This window comes from Callorhinus ursinus, unplaced genomic scaffold (genome assembly GCF_003265705.2).
Source record: "Callorhinus ursinus isolate GAN/ISIS: 27379988/994484 unplaced genomic scaffold, GSC_fseal_2.0 scaffold57, whole genome shotgun sequence".
NCBI classification, from domain to species: Eukaryota; Metazoa; Chordata; class Mammalia; order Carnivora; family Otariidae; genus Callorhinus; species Callorhinus ursinus.
Window position 1 is genome coordinate 331,720 of NW_027397119.1, and position 16,436 is coordinate 348,155.

At 38.4% G+C, this 16,436-nt stretch overlaps 1 protein-coding gene across 1 annotated transcript; it reads right to left on the bottom strand.

Moving 5' to 3' along the window:
• Positions 1 to 1,513: 1,513 nt before the first annotated feature.
• Positions 1,514 to 11,338, bottom strand: C4BPB (complement component 4 binding protein beta). Its single transcript, XM_073884514.1, has 6 exons — positions 10,959 to 11,338; positions 9,999 to 10,169; positions 8,475 to 8,651; positions 3,407 to 3,500; positions 2,281 to 2,407; positions 1,514 to 1,723 (listed from the first exon to the last, which is right to left on the bottom strand). The coding sequence occupies exons 1-6, from the start codon at positions 11,014 to 11,016 to the stop codon at positions 1,580 to 1,582; spliced, it is 771 nt and encodes a 256-aa protein (XP_073740615.1). The 5' UTR covers positions 11,017 to 11,338; the 3' UTR covers positions 1,514 to 1,579.
• Positions 11,339 to 16,436: the final 5,098 nt, after the last annotated feature.

Consider the following 16,436-nt stretch of genomic DNA (forward strand, 5'->3'; position numbering starts at 1 on the left):
TAGCAGGGGAGTCTGCTTCTCCCTCTGCCTCTGCTCTCTCTTTTTCACTCACTCACTCTCTCAAATAAATAAGTAAAATCTTTTAAAAAAATTAAAGAACTTTTAAGAGAATAAACACCTGGAGTTTCACCATCCTAAGACAACTGTTTTCATCTGTGCCTGTTTTTGCCTGGTCCTCCTCTACAAGAAGAAAGGTTTTATAGAAATGCAATCATAAGTTCTTATTAATCTGTATTCTACTTTTACTTGGGATTATATTTTTAAGATTTTCTGTTCATAATTATCACTGTAAGAGGTTGCATTACATTTGATGTGCCATAATTTACTAAAAATATTCCTGAGATTGGACATTTCAAATGTTCACAAGGTCTCCCCAGTATAGACAATATACGCAATAATAGAATGAATAGCTTCAAATTAAAAATCATTTTGCTCAAGTCAGACGAACCTGAGGAGTGGATTTACTTGGTTCAAAAGCTTATGGCTCTTTATGATGCTCTTACTACACTTCTCCAAATCTTCCCACTTGCCATGTCCTCTTCCCTAATCTTTGTCTCTCAGTCCTACTCACTTTTAAAGGCCCGATAACTGTGACTCTCCTTTACAATTTTACTGCCTCCTCCTCCCAGACAGAAGGCCCCCTTCTCAAAGCTGAGCTCCCCTAGCACATTGTTCTGTGAAAAGTGTTTATTTCATTCTAACCACCCTGAATTAATGGTATGTGTATACTTGTCATGTGTCTATTAATAGACTGTGGGGTACTTGAGAGTTTCTTATTCCTATTTCTTATTCTCCTTCATGATTTCATTGAGGGACATTCCATTATTTCAAGCTCTCTTCTGTATTTTGTTTGTATTTATCCAGATTTCCTATGTGTTTTGGTGGAGGTCAGAGTGAGAGATGGAAGAAGTTTGTCATATCGTCTCAATATGACATCTTGATAGGAAAACCTATTTCTACCTCAGGATTCTTGCTTCTCCTGCCCTCTAAAAAGAGGAAAAGAACATATTCACTTATATTTCACCATCTCAAATTTACCAGGCAGGGCTGGGTTTCATCCAAAGGTGGTAAGCAATATTACTGCGGAAGATTTAGAAACTTGGTTTCATAAACAGGATATAGGGGAGACTCAGAGTTTAAGTCCTAATTCTACTTTTGTCTCAACAGGTTATTTCAAGGATATAACTGTTCTGAACCTATTTTCTCAAACTGAGAGGTTGATTTTTGCTTCATAGGTTTTGGTTGATTTGAGGTTATTTTTTGCCTCACCATTCGTGTTTCATTAAAATATAAGACATACCCTTAGCTGTGATCTGAGCTTCCCATTCTCCTTACAGACAGGAAATTAGACCCTTCACTCCCCACTGTTGTGCTGCTAACTCTGGTCTTAAACAGACAACCACCACACTTGGTCTTCCCACATTCTGAGAACACACACACGGTGTTTTATGCAACTGCAGCTGATTTCTATGAAGTCGTGTTCCAGTCTAATGAGAGAAAAATCTGAAACCAGTTTTAGAACCAAGAGAAGATTTATTCATAGGTGCATTTCTATTACCCAGTCTGCTCAGCTACAATGTCAGGACAACATTTTTGCCTCCAATTCAACTTTCTTTATTTCCAGAGAATATTTCAGTTCCTCCATAGTTAAACCATTTTCCTTTAGTCTTTGCACAAAGTTCTCTATGGCTTTGCAAAGTTCTTTATTCTCCTGAAAGGCAAACTGAAGAAAAGGAAAAAAAATTTTAAGCTACAACTTAAGAACTGAGATCCAGCTGTATAGTCTGAAGCTAATCAGTAGTGCTTAGGTCCCTGACTAGGGGCTCAGAATCCAGTAGCTTAAATACAAATCTGGGTCTTCAACATGATAAATCATCTAAATCTTCTGGCTTTTAGATACTTATTATTATCCCAGCAATAAATATAAACTAAAAGAGGGATCTCAATGAAAATGATTTGTTCAGTGGTTTTTGGAATCTAGAAGAATTTTAGAGATTTTTCACATCAATGCATACAAGTCTAAGACATGAGTTTATAAAGCTTGCTCTGTAAAGTCCATGAGACAATAACTCCTACCAACAGGTCTCATGAAGTGTTTGTGATGATGGTGGCGAATGAGAACTTCCATATATAAAAATGTGAGTTAATAGTTTATGAGCCCTTGTCTAACCAACCCTTCAAAAACATCCCCCACTGAACAGATATTTACTGAGCATGCGCCAGCAATGATGCCAGGCCCTGGAGATACAACTGTGAACAAGACAAACGCCTACTACTTACGAGTGCCTTCTCAAACTCCGTCTGTGGAGTTGGTTTGGGAGCTTCTTGGATCAACTCGCAGACTGGAAGTGCACTGCTCCACTCCCCGTCAATGCACTGCTGGTCCCGTGTGCCCACCAAGTGGTACCTGAACAGAAATCAGAATGGCAACAACACTTAGACTTCCCACGTTCTAAACTGGGCAACTAAGCCTGGTTTTATATAGCTGTATTTCAGTATTTCCTACCGTGATAGAATCCACCTCCCTGAGCCTTAATGCATGCTTAAGTGATTTCAGTATTACCAAACAGTAATCAACTAAAACCACTCTCTTTGGGGGCAGAGAGGACCCAAGTGACAATTCAACCCATATGGAGAAGTGAGAAATTCTGAATATGTGTGTTTACACAGTTGTTGGGTGGGGAGGGTGAGGGAGGAAGCATGTCATCATTCAATAACTTAAAAAAGCATCTGCCATCAACCCTCTAAAAAGGAGTGGAAAGCTAGGGATAACACTCAGATAAGTCTTATGAAGGAGCTACAGCTTTTAATCAGAAAAACATAAGAGCTGATGGCAAAGTCCACTAGAAGTATATTATGACATTGAAATGTTAATGTGGAGACCTGACCCTGAGTTAATAAGACTGAAGCCAAGGAAAGAGTAGATCTGTAAGGTGGGTGATCAGGTAGTCTAAGTTAAGGTTATTAAGGTTCTATAAGTCATTCTCTTTCTTTTTCTTTCTTTTTTTTTTTAAAGTATATATATATATATATATATATATATATTTCAAGTAACTGCAAATAGGAAACCAGATTGGGGGGGGGCGTGGGCAGGCTGGAACGATCAATAAATCACTCTTTCTGCAGTTCCATATGTTCTATATTTCTCTGAGTTTTTGTTCTGAGATTCTTTAGAAAAATATACATTTTAAATATCTTCTCTAGGATAAATAAAAAGATCAGTCTATCTTCTAGAGATTAGGGAGAGCCGGCAGTGGGCTAAAGCAACTCTCAAAATCAGAATGAGCTCAGATTCCTGAGACAGTAGGAAATCTAGGTGTTAGGTGAGATGGACTGGGTCATTCCCCAAAGCAATGCTACCAGTCAATTGGCAAGATCTTGCATTTGAAAGCCTGCATGCACTTACCTGTCTTCACAGTGGTAAGTAATGGTAGAACCTGAGTTGAAATCTTTTCCTTCAAAATAGCCATGAGCGGGATTCCCAGGAGGGCCACAGTCTCCTGAGAAACAGGAGTACAAGAGTGACAGTCATGAGTTGTACTCAATTAACAGCACCCCTTAAATGTAACCGTACATGTGGGATCTGGGGGCACATTCTCCATTCATTTCCTTCTGGTCAAATGGTATTTAACCATGGGAAAGACCCCCTCCCCCTGCTTATCCTCTGAGTCATTAGCAATTTGAGAGTGCTATCTGATTGACATGAGCTTGACGAAAGGAAGTTTAAGTTGTAGAGACTGACAGTGGACAAGAAAAAAAAAATTAAACCAGAGGTAGAGGTGGGAGAAATAACTCCCTGAGACAGGAAATAAGTGATGTGAGTTCAAATGGAGGCTGACATTCTCTGTGGGATAGAATTTTGCGATATGAGAGCTTCAGAAACAAGGAGAATGCAGAGGGGAGCAAACAAGAGGAATCTATAAAGAGGTGGACAAAGTATTAGATGTTGTGAATTTCAGTTCTGGCTCTTCCACTAACCACTATTTCATCCTTCTTGATTTCCCTCCGAAGCTATAAGATGAGCAGTTTAAATAATATTATCTCTAAAGTCCCTTTGAGCTCTGACATTATAAGCCTAACCTTGGTGATCAAGATTAAAGTGTAAATTAAGAATGATTATGTGGGTGTATACTTACGGAAACATAAATACAAATAGTTGTATTCAACTATTCAAAACAAAAAGTTGAGCAAAAACAGCAAAGCATAAAAGAACATGTATTACTATAGTACATAGTAGATAATACTATGTATTATAATAATGCATACAAATAGAAATGTAATGAAGAAATGTAATGTAGCATATAATAATATTTTTGTAAACACACTCATGCATAAACATATATGAACAGAAAAAAAGGCTGAAAATTACATATCAAGGTATTCTGTTATTTCTGGGTAGTAGGTTTGTAGGTAATTAAATGTTTTCTTTTGTTTTCTGTATTTTTTCTACGACACAGGTGTTTTCTTCGAGCAGTTAATAAATAACTTTTAAAGAGCCCAGATGTCCATCGACAGATGAATGGATAAAGAAGATGTGGTATATATATATATATATGTATATATATATATATATATATATACGTATACACACACACACACACACACACACACACACACACACACACAATGGAATATTACGCAGCCATCCAAAAAAAAATGAAATCTTGCCATTTGCAATGACGTGGATGGAACTCTAGGGTATTATGCTAAGTGAAGTAAGTCAATCAGAGAAAGACAATTATCATATGATCTCACTGATATGTGGAATTTAAGAAACAAAACAGAGGATCATAGGGCAAGAGAGGAAAAAATAAAACAAGATGAAACCAGAGAGGGAGACAAACCGTAAGAGACTTTTAATCATAGGAAACAAACTGAGGGTTGCTGGAGGGGAGGGAGTGGGAGGATGAGGGTAACTGGGTGATGGACATTGGAGAGAGTATGTGTTGTAATGAGCACTGGATATTATATAAGACTGAAGAATCACAGACCTGTACCTCTGAAACCAATAATATATGTTAATTAATTGACTTTTTAAAAAAAGATCAAAAACTGAGTTCAAAAGCTGTATAGAGGAAAGGAAAAGAATTTAAATTAATTCATTAAGGAACTCCAGTTTATACAGTGCTCTTCTGGTGACTTTTAAGGGTACAGTTTTGAACTGAAGGAGATGATATAGATCTTGGGTCTAAGCAGAAAAAAATCTGTTTTACTCAGGGACCTTAGGAGCTTCCCCTAAAATTGGGCAATGAACTAACACAAAAAGACAGAGATTCTGCATTTCAGAGCTAGGATAGGAAGTATTGAATTAAAAGAGAGTAAAACAGAAAAGGCTGGAAGAAATAAATACTTTAAACTTGTGTCAAACTAATGATGATGGTATATGCTTGTAATTTAACTGCATGTTGTATATATGCATGTTTTAAGTAACCACAAACTCCCTAAAAGAGGCTAACTGTAGTTTGTGCTTTTAAACTGCCTATCTACTATATCCTTCACAAAAATTAACTCAAAATGGATCATAGGCTTGAATGTAAAATACAAAACTATGAAACACCTAGAAGATAATATAGGAGAAAACCTAGATGACCTTGGGTATAGGGAAGGAAGCCTTTTTAGATACAACAGTAAAGACACCATCCATGAAATAATTGATCAGCTGGAATTCATTAAAATTTAAAACTTCTCTGCTATGAAAGACTGTTACCCAAAATATACAAAGAACTCTTAAAACTCAACAATAAGAAAACAATCTGATTAAAAAATGGGCCAAAGACCTTAACAGACACCTCACCAAAGAAGATATACAGATGGAAAATGAGCATCTGTCATCAGGAAATGCAAATTAAAAGAACAATGAGATACCATTACACAACTATGAGAATGGCCAAAATCCGGAATGCTGATGACACCAAATGCTGACAAGGATGTGGAGCAACGAGATCTCTCATACATCACTGGTGGGAATGCAAAATGACATAACCACTCTGGAAGAGAGTTTGATGGTTTCCCACAAAACTAAATATACAAGATCCAACAACTGCACTCCTTGGTATTTATCCGAAGGAGTTGAAAACTTATGTCCCCACAAAAATCTGCACCTGATATCTATAGCAGCTTTATTCATAATTGCCAAACTTTGGAAGCAACCAAGATGTCCTTCAGAACTAACCAGGTGACGGGTATTAAGGAGGGCACATGTGGTCATTAGCACAGGGTGTTATACACAACTAATGAATCGCTGAACACTATATCAAAAATTAATGAAGTATTATATGTTGGCTAATTGAACATAATAAAAAAAAGGTGAATAGATCAATAAACTGTGGTACATGCAGAAATAGGGTATTATTTGATAAAAGAAAATGAGCTATCAAGCCATGAAAAGAAATGGAGGAAACTTAAATGCCTATTACTAAGTAAAAAAAAAAAAATCTGAAAAGGCTACATACTATATGATTCCAAATATATGATACCCTGGAAAAGGCAAAACTATGGATACAATAAAAAGGTCAGAAGATATGAACAGACACTTCTCCAAAGAAGACATACAAATGGCTAACAGACCCAAAAAAATGTTCAACATCAGTAGCCATCAGGGAAATACAAATCAAAACTATGAGATACCACCTTCCACCAGTTAGAATGGCAAAAATTAACAAGACAGGAAACAACAAGTGTTGGCGAGGATGTGGAGAAAGGGAAACCCTCTTACACTGTTGGTGGGAATGCAAACTGGTGCAGCCGCTCTGGAGAACAGTATGGAGGTTCCTCAGGATGTTAAAAATAGAGCTACCCTATTACCCAACAATTGCACTACTGGGTATTTACCCCAAAGATACAGATGTAGTGAAAAGAAGGGTCACATGCACCCCAATGTTCAGAGCAGCAATGTCCACAATAGCCAAACTGTGGAAGGAGCTGAGATGCCCTTCAACAGACGAATGGATAAAGAAGATGTGGTTCATATACACAATGGAATATTACTCAGCCATCAGAAAGGATGAATACCTACTGTTTACATCAACATGGATGGAACTGGAGGGTATTATGCTAATTGAAATAAGTCAAGCAGAGAAAGACAATTATCATACGGTTTCACTTATATGTGGAACATAAGGAATAGAGCAGAGGCCCACAGGGGAAGGGAGAGAAAACTGAATGGGAAGAAATCAGAGAGGGAGACAAACCATGAGAGACTCTGGACTCCAGGAACCAAACTGAGGGTTACAGAAGGGAGGGGGGGAGGGGGATGGGGTAACCGGGTGATGGGTATTAAGGAGAGCACGTGTGGTGAGGAGCACTGGGTGTTATATGCAACTAATGAATCGCTGAACACTACAACAAAAACTAATGATGTACTATATGCTGGCTAGTTGAACATAATAACAACAACAACAAAAAAGGTCAGTGGTTGATAGGGGTAGGGGAAGTAGAGAGATGAATAAATGGAGCACAGAGGATTTTTAGGGCAGGAAAAATACTCTATATGATATTATAGTGGTAGATATATGTCATTATGCTTATGTCCAAACCCACTGAATGTACAATACCAAGACTGAGTCCTTAGGTAACTATGGATTTGGGGTGATCATGATATATCAATATTGGTTCATCCTTGGTTTAAAAAAAAAAGGTACTATTCTGAGAAATGATGCCAATAACATGAATGTGTGGGGGTGGGGAGTATATGGGAAATCTCTGTACCTTTCCCTCAGTTTTATTATGAAACTAGAAGTGCTCTAAAAAATTAAGTCTTTAAGTAAATAAATCTGTAATGTTAGATATGTACCCTTCCAAATAAACTTAATTTTTTGTTTTATATTTTTAAATTTGAAATTCTGGTTAGAATGACATTGTAATACCAGTCTATCCATCCAGGATCATGGCATATCTTTTCTTTTATTTAAGTCTTATTTTATGTCCTTCATTAAGTTTTCATATAGTCTCATGAATGAAATTATTTTACATTTCAGTATTCATCTCATAATTATTGTTAGAAAGTCCAGCAATGGGAATTAAAGAGGGCACGTACTGCATGGAGCACTGGGTGTTACACAAAAACAATGAATCATGAATCACCGCATCAAAAACTAATGATGTACTGTATGGTGACTAACATAACATAATAAAATGAAGTAAAAATTTTTAAAAAAAGAAAGTAATATTATTGATTTTTCAATATTTACTTTTTGTCCAAGAATAACATTTTTTTGGTAGAATTTCTTGGATCTTCTAAGTTTATTTGGCAAATAAATATCCTGTGACCCACCAATCATTCTAGGAATCTAGACGACAGAAATAATAGCCTAGACATAAAAATATATGTATGTGTATCTATAAATATGATAACATTCATTTTAGCATTGTTTGTAATAGAAAAAAATACAGAAATAGAATAAACACTCATCAATACTAGAGATGTGGAAGAGAAAATGAGGTTATCTGATTGGTATCTTTGGATTTGCACTCACTGCTTTTGCAGACGGGTAAGGGAGGCATCCAGGTGTGGTTGGCCAGGCACTGACTCCAACTGCTGCCCTTGAGGATATAGTGCTCATTGCACTTAAAAGTGATTTTGTCACTCACACTCACAGGATCCAGGGAGCTGGGTTCACCATTCACCAGCACCGGGTCAGGACAGTGGCCCACTGAGGAAGAAAACAGGAAGTGATCTGAAAGGACACCGCTACAAAGGCGAGACCTCCAACTTCACTGAGAAATCAGAAGTCAGAACTAAAACAGTGCTTTTTAATAGCGACTACAAACGGCGCTGGTACCTAGTACCAAACTGTATCGATGCTGGATACGAAGAGAGTAGGTTGGCCTGAGAATGGCCAGGAAAGGTCTTGGTCATGCACTAGGGTGACAGTTGGCACTTGAACTTATTAAAAGTAATTAAGCATAGAACTGGAAATGATCAACAGTGTGTTCATCCTCCTGTTCAGCACTGCTGAAAACTCTTCACCCTATGTTTGAGGCAAGGGTTCCCTTCCTTCTCACCCAGTGAAATGTACACACCACTCATCGTGTTTTACTTTGTTTCATTTTGCTTTTCCCAGGTGAAAAAAAAAACAGGAGAGAATGCAGAGAGAGATGAATTTGGTCATATAAATAAAGGATAAACATATTGGTGTGGAGAACAAACCCAGTTAGTCCTAAAAATAGTAATAATAATGAGGATATTGACTAGTGACTCTCTGTCTCCACAGACACCACAAATGAGCTTTGTGAACTTGAGCAAATCACTTGGATTTCAGTTATCACCTTTGTAAATTAAGAACATAAATTTTTCCCAGTTTGAACATTATATAATGGATGAAAGAGAATATGACATATTTACTTCAAAATAATAATGCAAAACAGAATTATAGAAGATAAAAGATTAGTTATATGTGGATAATTGTTGAGTTGATTTTACTCTTCCGTCTTTTGTATATGTTTAAAATTTTTTTAAGACAATTTAAATTTTTTAAAATTTTAAAGGAGTATGATATTAAACAAATTATAGCCCCAAAAAAGGTAGTTTTAATATATGGAAGAAATTCTTTTCTTCCTGCAGGTTGATTGTGTCTATTAATTCAATCAATTTATTAATTAATGTAATCAGTACTGAGCAAGAACTGATCATGTAGCTTCTAAGAGAAGTTCCATCCTAGAGTGCTTTAAAAATGAATTCTTAGAAACTGAGAAATTTTTCTTTCTTTCTTTCTTTTTTTTGACAGAGAGAGACAGCGAGCAAGCAAGCACAAGCAGAGGGAGTGGCAGAGGGAGAGGGAGAAACAGGATTCCCTTGAGCAGGGAGCCTGATGTGCGGCTTGATCCCAGCATCCTGGGATCATGACCTGAACTGAAGGCAGATGCTTAACCAATTGAGCCACACAGGCGCCCTGAGAATTTTTTTCTTATGAAGTTTGAGCATGGCCTGCTGGAAGTAGGACGTGAAAGAATCAAGTGGGATAACAAGATATACAAAGAAACAGGAAGATCAAACCTACGTCGACATGTGGGAACAGGAGCATTCCACTCCGTAGAGGCATTGCAAAAAAAGGTTTTCTCTCCTACCAGGTGGTAGCCCTTGATACAAACGCAAGTCCCCAGAATTTGTCCTTCTACCTCCTCTATAACAATTATGCCATTTTCCACTGCGGGAACTTCTGGACAGCTCTCTGTTGGAAGGAAAAAGATAACAGAGTCACTTGACATATCATGTGCCGTGAGGAAGCCCTGTTAGACCGCCATCCAAGTGTCTTTTTGCTGGGTTATGGGTTCTGATTCCTTGTTCTCTTCCATGTCTATGTCCATCCACTCCCCTCCCTTCCCAATAATTCCCAAAGTTTTGTTTTCAAAAGGATAACTGGTTTCACTGAAATTCAGCCATAAGTTATTTACCCCTAAAGAAACAATCCCTTTTCCAAAGAGCATTCCTGGAGTGTATAACAGATAAGACTTCTCAAGATTTTGCAATTGGTACTTTTTGCTCCCAGAACAGAAAAGGAAAGTAAACAGTTAACCACCCACGTCATAGAGCAGAATCATCATTAAATATTTACTAAGCCCCTGTGGCACCTGGGTAGCTCAGCCAGTTAAGCCTCTGCCTTCAGGTCATGATCCCAGGGTCCTGGGATTGAGCCCCGCATTAGGCTCCCTGCTCAGGCGGGAGCCTGCTTTCCCTCTCCCTCCGCCGTACCCCCCTGCTCATGCTCTCTCTCTCTCTCTCCCTCTCTTGCTCTCCCTCCCACTCCTTGTCAAATAAATGAAATTTAAAAAAAATATTTACTAAGCTCCTACTGAGTACAGAGCATTAGGCCAAGTAATTTGAGATTTTTCAATAAATGAAATACATTTCATTAATTTAAATTTCATTAATTTAAATTTCATTAAAACCCTAGACAGAATGCCTCATAACCCATAGACCGATATCAAGTGCCCTATAATCCAATCTTAAGCATACGCACCATCTGAGGCAGAAATCAGCCGCACAACCACAAGATAGCACACAAACCGAAAAACCATCTTGTGATCAGTTGCTTGACCCAGGCTGGAATGAACCCAAACCAGACAACACCTGGTTTGGATCAAAATAGATCTTCTCACACCACTTAGGGTACCAACTACTTCTCTCCTAGAGAAGAGGTTGTCCTGATTTCTCTTCCTTGGAAGAATTAAAAAAAAAAATCCTACAGCAGGAAATATGAACAGATAGAGGAAATTAGTACAGGGAGGGTTTCTGCAGCAGGGGAGAGGCTGACCAGCTGCCAGTTTTAAAACTCAGTTTTAGAAATCGCCAGGGTTCCGTTATGCAAATCCAGTTGACAAGTTCCTTTGAAGTGTAGGCTTATCCTGCTACAACAGACTTGGACCAGGGGGTTTAGCCATGACCCTCACTTCTGTCAATATTTGCTAGTGTTTAGAGTCCAGCTTCTGCAACTCCCTCCAGCTTTTCAGGTTGGGGCGGGCGGACCAACCTCTGGTGCTTCCCTAACTGAAACCCAGCTCTGAGCACCACCTCATCCCCGTCTCTCACATACCAGGTGTCCTGGCAGCACCGAACGCTGAAAACTGGAAAAGCTCAAGGAAGTAAACTAACCTCACCTTGTCTCTGACCTTCTAGATCTACAGCTTCCCAGCAAGGAGCTGCTCCTGATTATGTCCAAACCTGAGAAAAACTCCAAAGTCCTACAGCAACACCTTGTCCGCGTTTGCCAGGCCTGCGTCAGGGTTCCCATTCTGTGGATCTTTGGGGGTCAGGATTTAGCCTGAGTCCAGAGTCAACCAAATGAACTGAGGGAGATGAGGGAAAAGCTTTGGTCTCAGGAATTAAAACATGTGAAATTGCTTTGGGGCTCCCGCCCTCTCCCTCATGACTATTACAACAATAAGTTGGTTGTCCCTGCTCCAATGATAAAATTGGGGGTAAAGTCCCTCCAAAATTTTAGGTTTTAATAAAATAATATAAAGCATCATAATAAATATAAAGCATAAGGACACAGTAAGGCCTTAACTGTTTTTCTCTTCTCTGTCCATTATCATTACTTTATGATGATTTGTTCATGTCTTTTTCCCACACGAGACTGTTAACTCGAGGACAAGGATCATGCCCTGTGTGTATTTCCTTCTCAGGCACTCCATAAAATGCAGAATTGTCTGCTAGGTAAATAAAAGCAATGCAGGACAAATAACAAGAATATAGTCATACAGAAACTCTACCACAGCTCCTCGAATCCATATTGATAATTTATCATTTATTGTATACTGCCTTTATGGTTTTTCCATAGCTTATCTTCACTTAACAAATACGTGAGTTCCTATAGTGCAAGCACCTTTTATTTTTTTTAAGATTTTTATTTATTTATTTGTCAGAGAGAGAGAGAGAGGGAAAGAGGGAGCACAAGCAGGGGGGAGTGGCAGGTAGGAGAAGCAGGCGCCCCGCTGAGCATAAAGCCCAATGCAGGGCTCCATCCCAGGACCCTGGGATCATGACCTGAGCCAAAGGCAGCCGAGCCGCTTAACTGACTGAGCCACCCAGGTGCCCCTGCAAGCACCTTTTAAAGTATGGTTCTCGAAAGAATAAGTAACATGACGCTCATATAAATATACAATGAATATGTGTCAAAGATTTTATTCAATCCATTAATGAGAGAAGTGTTAAGTTGCTACAACTAATTCAAAGAATTTGAGGAACAGAGATTTATGGGTTCAAGTCAAAGTCCTTCAGAAGTGACTTCTCTTTTTTTTTTTTTTTAAGATTTCATTTATTTGACACAGACAGATAGCGAGAGAGGGAACACAAGCAGGGGGAGTGGGAGAGGGAGAAGCATGCTTCCCGTCGAGCAGGGAGCCCGATAGGGGTCTGATCCCAGGACCCTGAGACCATGTCCTGAGCCAAAGGTAGATGCCCAATGACTGAGCCACCCAGGCGCCCCCAGAAGTGACTTTTCTAATTGATGTGAAACTGGTTAATATCACACATGGCAACAAACTTTAATATTTGGAATGAGCTTTCCTAACTGACGGAAATTAATTGAATCTCTACTGGACAAAATTCATTTGCCTTGTTATCAGGAATATTTGCATTGTTTTCAGAAAAGAATTATTTGCATTCCTATCCATTTTCTACCATTAACCTCTAGTCTTACAGAGTTATAAAAAGACTAGTTAATAGAAAATTGATTAAAATTACACACACCTATGAAATCAATAATCCCAGAGAGGGTCTACAAAGCAATATTCAGGAACCCATTGAAAAATTTCTCCAGTGATTTTTTTTTGTCTCCTTTGTCAGGTTTGGAGTAATTTTGCTTAACACACCACATATTCTACTTCTTGAGGCATACAAGTTCCCCAGCGTCTAATGTATATATTTGTACAACAAATTATTTTAAAAATAGTGAAAAAAATTTTGCTTACTCTTAAAATTTGGAATTTGTTTATTCCTAAATGAGAAATTCCTAAATTCCTAATAAAATAGAGCATTATTACAGGAAATAATTGCAAATAATCCTTCGTCTGAATGATTTATTTTAGATTCAGATTAGGGTTTTAGAAAGCATACCATATTATTTATAATATTGCCTTAGTAATATTTCTCTATGAAATGTAAAAATATTTACACTGAGATATATAGAGACTATAAATATCCTCACAAAGTTTAGGTCAGATTTTCCTGTCAAATAAATTGGAAGAAAACTTTGTTTTCAAAGCTTTTTGGATTTGGGGATTACATATAAGGGATTTTAGGATTATACATTTTATTACGAGTGTCCAAGCTTAGCAAAATTAATAAATGAGAATTCACACACTCTTCTAGACCTTTGGACATTAAGGGCAATTTGGTCTAATCCAGATTGTTTTCTGGAGAATTGAGGTAACAGTTCTCAAGGGCAGTTGTACTGACTGGTTTGCTTGCTCAACAAAAGAATGTGCAGAAGCAATTGGTGAAGAGATAAGGAAGTGAGCAGGGAGGTGAGCAGGGCCTAGGCTAGCACTAGAGGTGTGAGGAGTTAAACTGCAGTGTGTGTGTGTGTGTGTGTGTGTGTGTGTGTGTGTATGTGTGTGGTTTTAAGAGAATTGGAAAAAGACAACTTTAAGCTCTCTAGTAGGTTATGATTAGATCCCCTTTGGTCTTTGTCAAGATAATTCCAAAAAGATTTAAAATGCTTTTCCAACAATTTTTCTTTTTTTAATGTATTGAGTTGATGTTTCTTGAATGCCTCACCAAGAAAAACCTGGGCCAGAAAAGTAGTCTTTATGCAGATTTCATGAGACTAAAACTAACAGAAATTTTTTAAAGCTCTAATTTTTCATGAAACATTGTAGTCTGAGCTTTGTGAGTCAAGACAGACATGCGCTATGGCGAGAAGTTAGTGTGATCTTTGCGCTCCTTCCAGCTGACCAAAATGCAGAGAGGATTCCTGTAGCTCGAATAGCTACATCGTACTAGGGGGTAGATTCCAACACATTTTGAGGATGATGAGTGAACATGATAGAAGGATAGAAGGATTGTAAGACAGAAGGTCTTGGATGATTGAGGAAGCTCCATTCCAGCCCTAGGCTGCTTATCTCCACACCTCATTGTGGGGGAGAGTAACCTTCTGTCACATAAAAGGTGCTGTTATTCTGGGTTTGCTGACACTTTCACCTTCTAATCTGAAACACTGATCAATGCAAAAAAAATAAATAAGGCTCTACCAGGGTTTGAGTAAAATGACCCAGGAATTTAAATTTGGAAAAGAGTGGTTAATAGACTTTATTAAATTGTGCCCAGACTGTTTCCCTTTCCATCCATAAATTCTGAAAAGGCGACGGACAAAAGAGGAGACACTCTGACAAATGAAAACGGAATGTAAAATAAGGTAAGAAGATCACTAAGGAAGAAAATCCAAGTGGCTAAAGAAGCTGTTCTCTGAAAGTAGCCAGGATGCTCGGTGAAGGCACTACCTGTTCAGAGGTGAGGCCCTATTAGCTCTGGAACGCTGCTTCAGTGCTGCTTCGCAAGGGTTCCTATGCTTGTGAAATTATTTCATTTAATTGCGAGGAGACGCTCATCTCTCAAATCTGACCATGGTTTCGCAGGGAAGGTACAGCATACCACCAAGAGGGTATCGAGGTGCCCTTAGGAATTCAGAAGGGAGCTCGGCAGTGAGGTGTTCCACCTGTGGTGCCTGCAACGGTGTGGCACCGGCTTAATGAGAACAAAAAATGCACTTGGCACCCTGAGGTTAAGAAAAAGAAAATATCACCCCCCGCCCTGACCCCCACTGCCCCAGAGGTTAGCGATGCTATCTTGTTACAATCCATTCAGATTCCTAAATATTCTACAGTGTCCAGTTTTAAAAAGTAAGCATTTCCAAATCCCACATATTCTTCCTCTGCTTAAAAAAGTTAGTATCAAACGGATGGATTTTTTTTTTTTAAATGTCAGAGAAAAGAAAGGGAGATGGGGTGTGTGTACATTATCATCTAGCTCCTGCTTTGCTACCCTGCGGTCACGACACCCACTCCACTGAATGCGAAAGTGAAGTGTATCTACCTTTGGTGGGGGAGAGGGGCCTCAGCTTTTGTCAAATCCTCAGGTGAGTTCAAGACAATGAATGTAGGTTGGATGGTGGGAATACTTCAAGACCATAAAGCATGGTGATGGGCGAATGTCGGACTGCCACGGGAAGTGCCAGTGGGCTTGTCACTGACCAGGGCAGGCTAGTGAGGCTGGCCTCCTCACAGACAGTCCCCAGAGAAGATCCTGGAGAGGCTGAACACATGAGGGAATAATTAAGGCTACAGAAATAAGCCAAATAATGACCATCACCCAACACTGGAGCACTCTCTGAGGAGTCATATTCTAATTCTGGTATCTTTATGAAGTTTCCAGCTACATTTAAAAACAGCATGTTATATGTTTGTTGGGCCCTCACTGTTACACATCTTACCATTTACCTTGTTCTGAGGTAAGTCACTTAATAAGGGTGTTCATTCACCTATTTGTGAAATAAGAATGATCCCAGATGTGCTTTTCCTTCTACAAATGATGGTTTGATGGCCGGGTAATGTAACACCTGCAAAAGTGCTTGGAGATCTTTCCAAGGACAGGGGACAGGGACTTGGCTTTACTCACTGCATGAAAACCAATAGATGATCATTAAATATTTGTTAAATAAATTAATAAAGTTCCAGAATGTCAATAATATATGGCAATAATGATCCTATTGATATCATTTTGAAATGCTAATGTAACTTGATAAAGGCGGGAGTCACGAATTCAAGCACTAGCTAGAAATATATATATGATCTAAGAACTTGAGAATCATTTTCAAGAAGCTAGTTTCAAAGACATTTTGCACAATATTATTAACATTTTGGGTATGTATAATGCACCAAATGTTATCCTATTTTGTGGTGATTTCAAAAATTACTTACATCTTTAAATTAAAAATAAC

Excerpts from the sequence above, each read along its gene's own strand:
- C4BPB (XM_073884514.1), bottom strand. The coding sequence starts at position 11,016 with ATGGTTTTTCGGTTTGTGTGCTATCTTGTGGTTGTGCGGCTGATTTCT. Across the intron at positions 3,501-8,474 it reads CTTACCCGTCTGCAAAAGCA|GAGACTGTGGCCCTCCTGGG; the intron begins GTGAGTGCAAAT and ends CCTGTTTCTCAG. Across the intron at positions 1,724-2,280 it reads CGGAGTTTGAGAAGGCACTC|TTTGCCTTTCAGGAGAATAA; the intron begins GTAAGTAGTAGG and ends CCTTTTCTTCAG.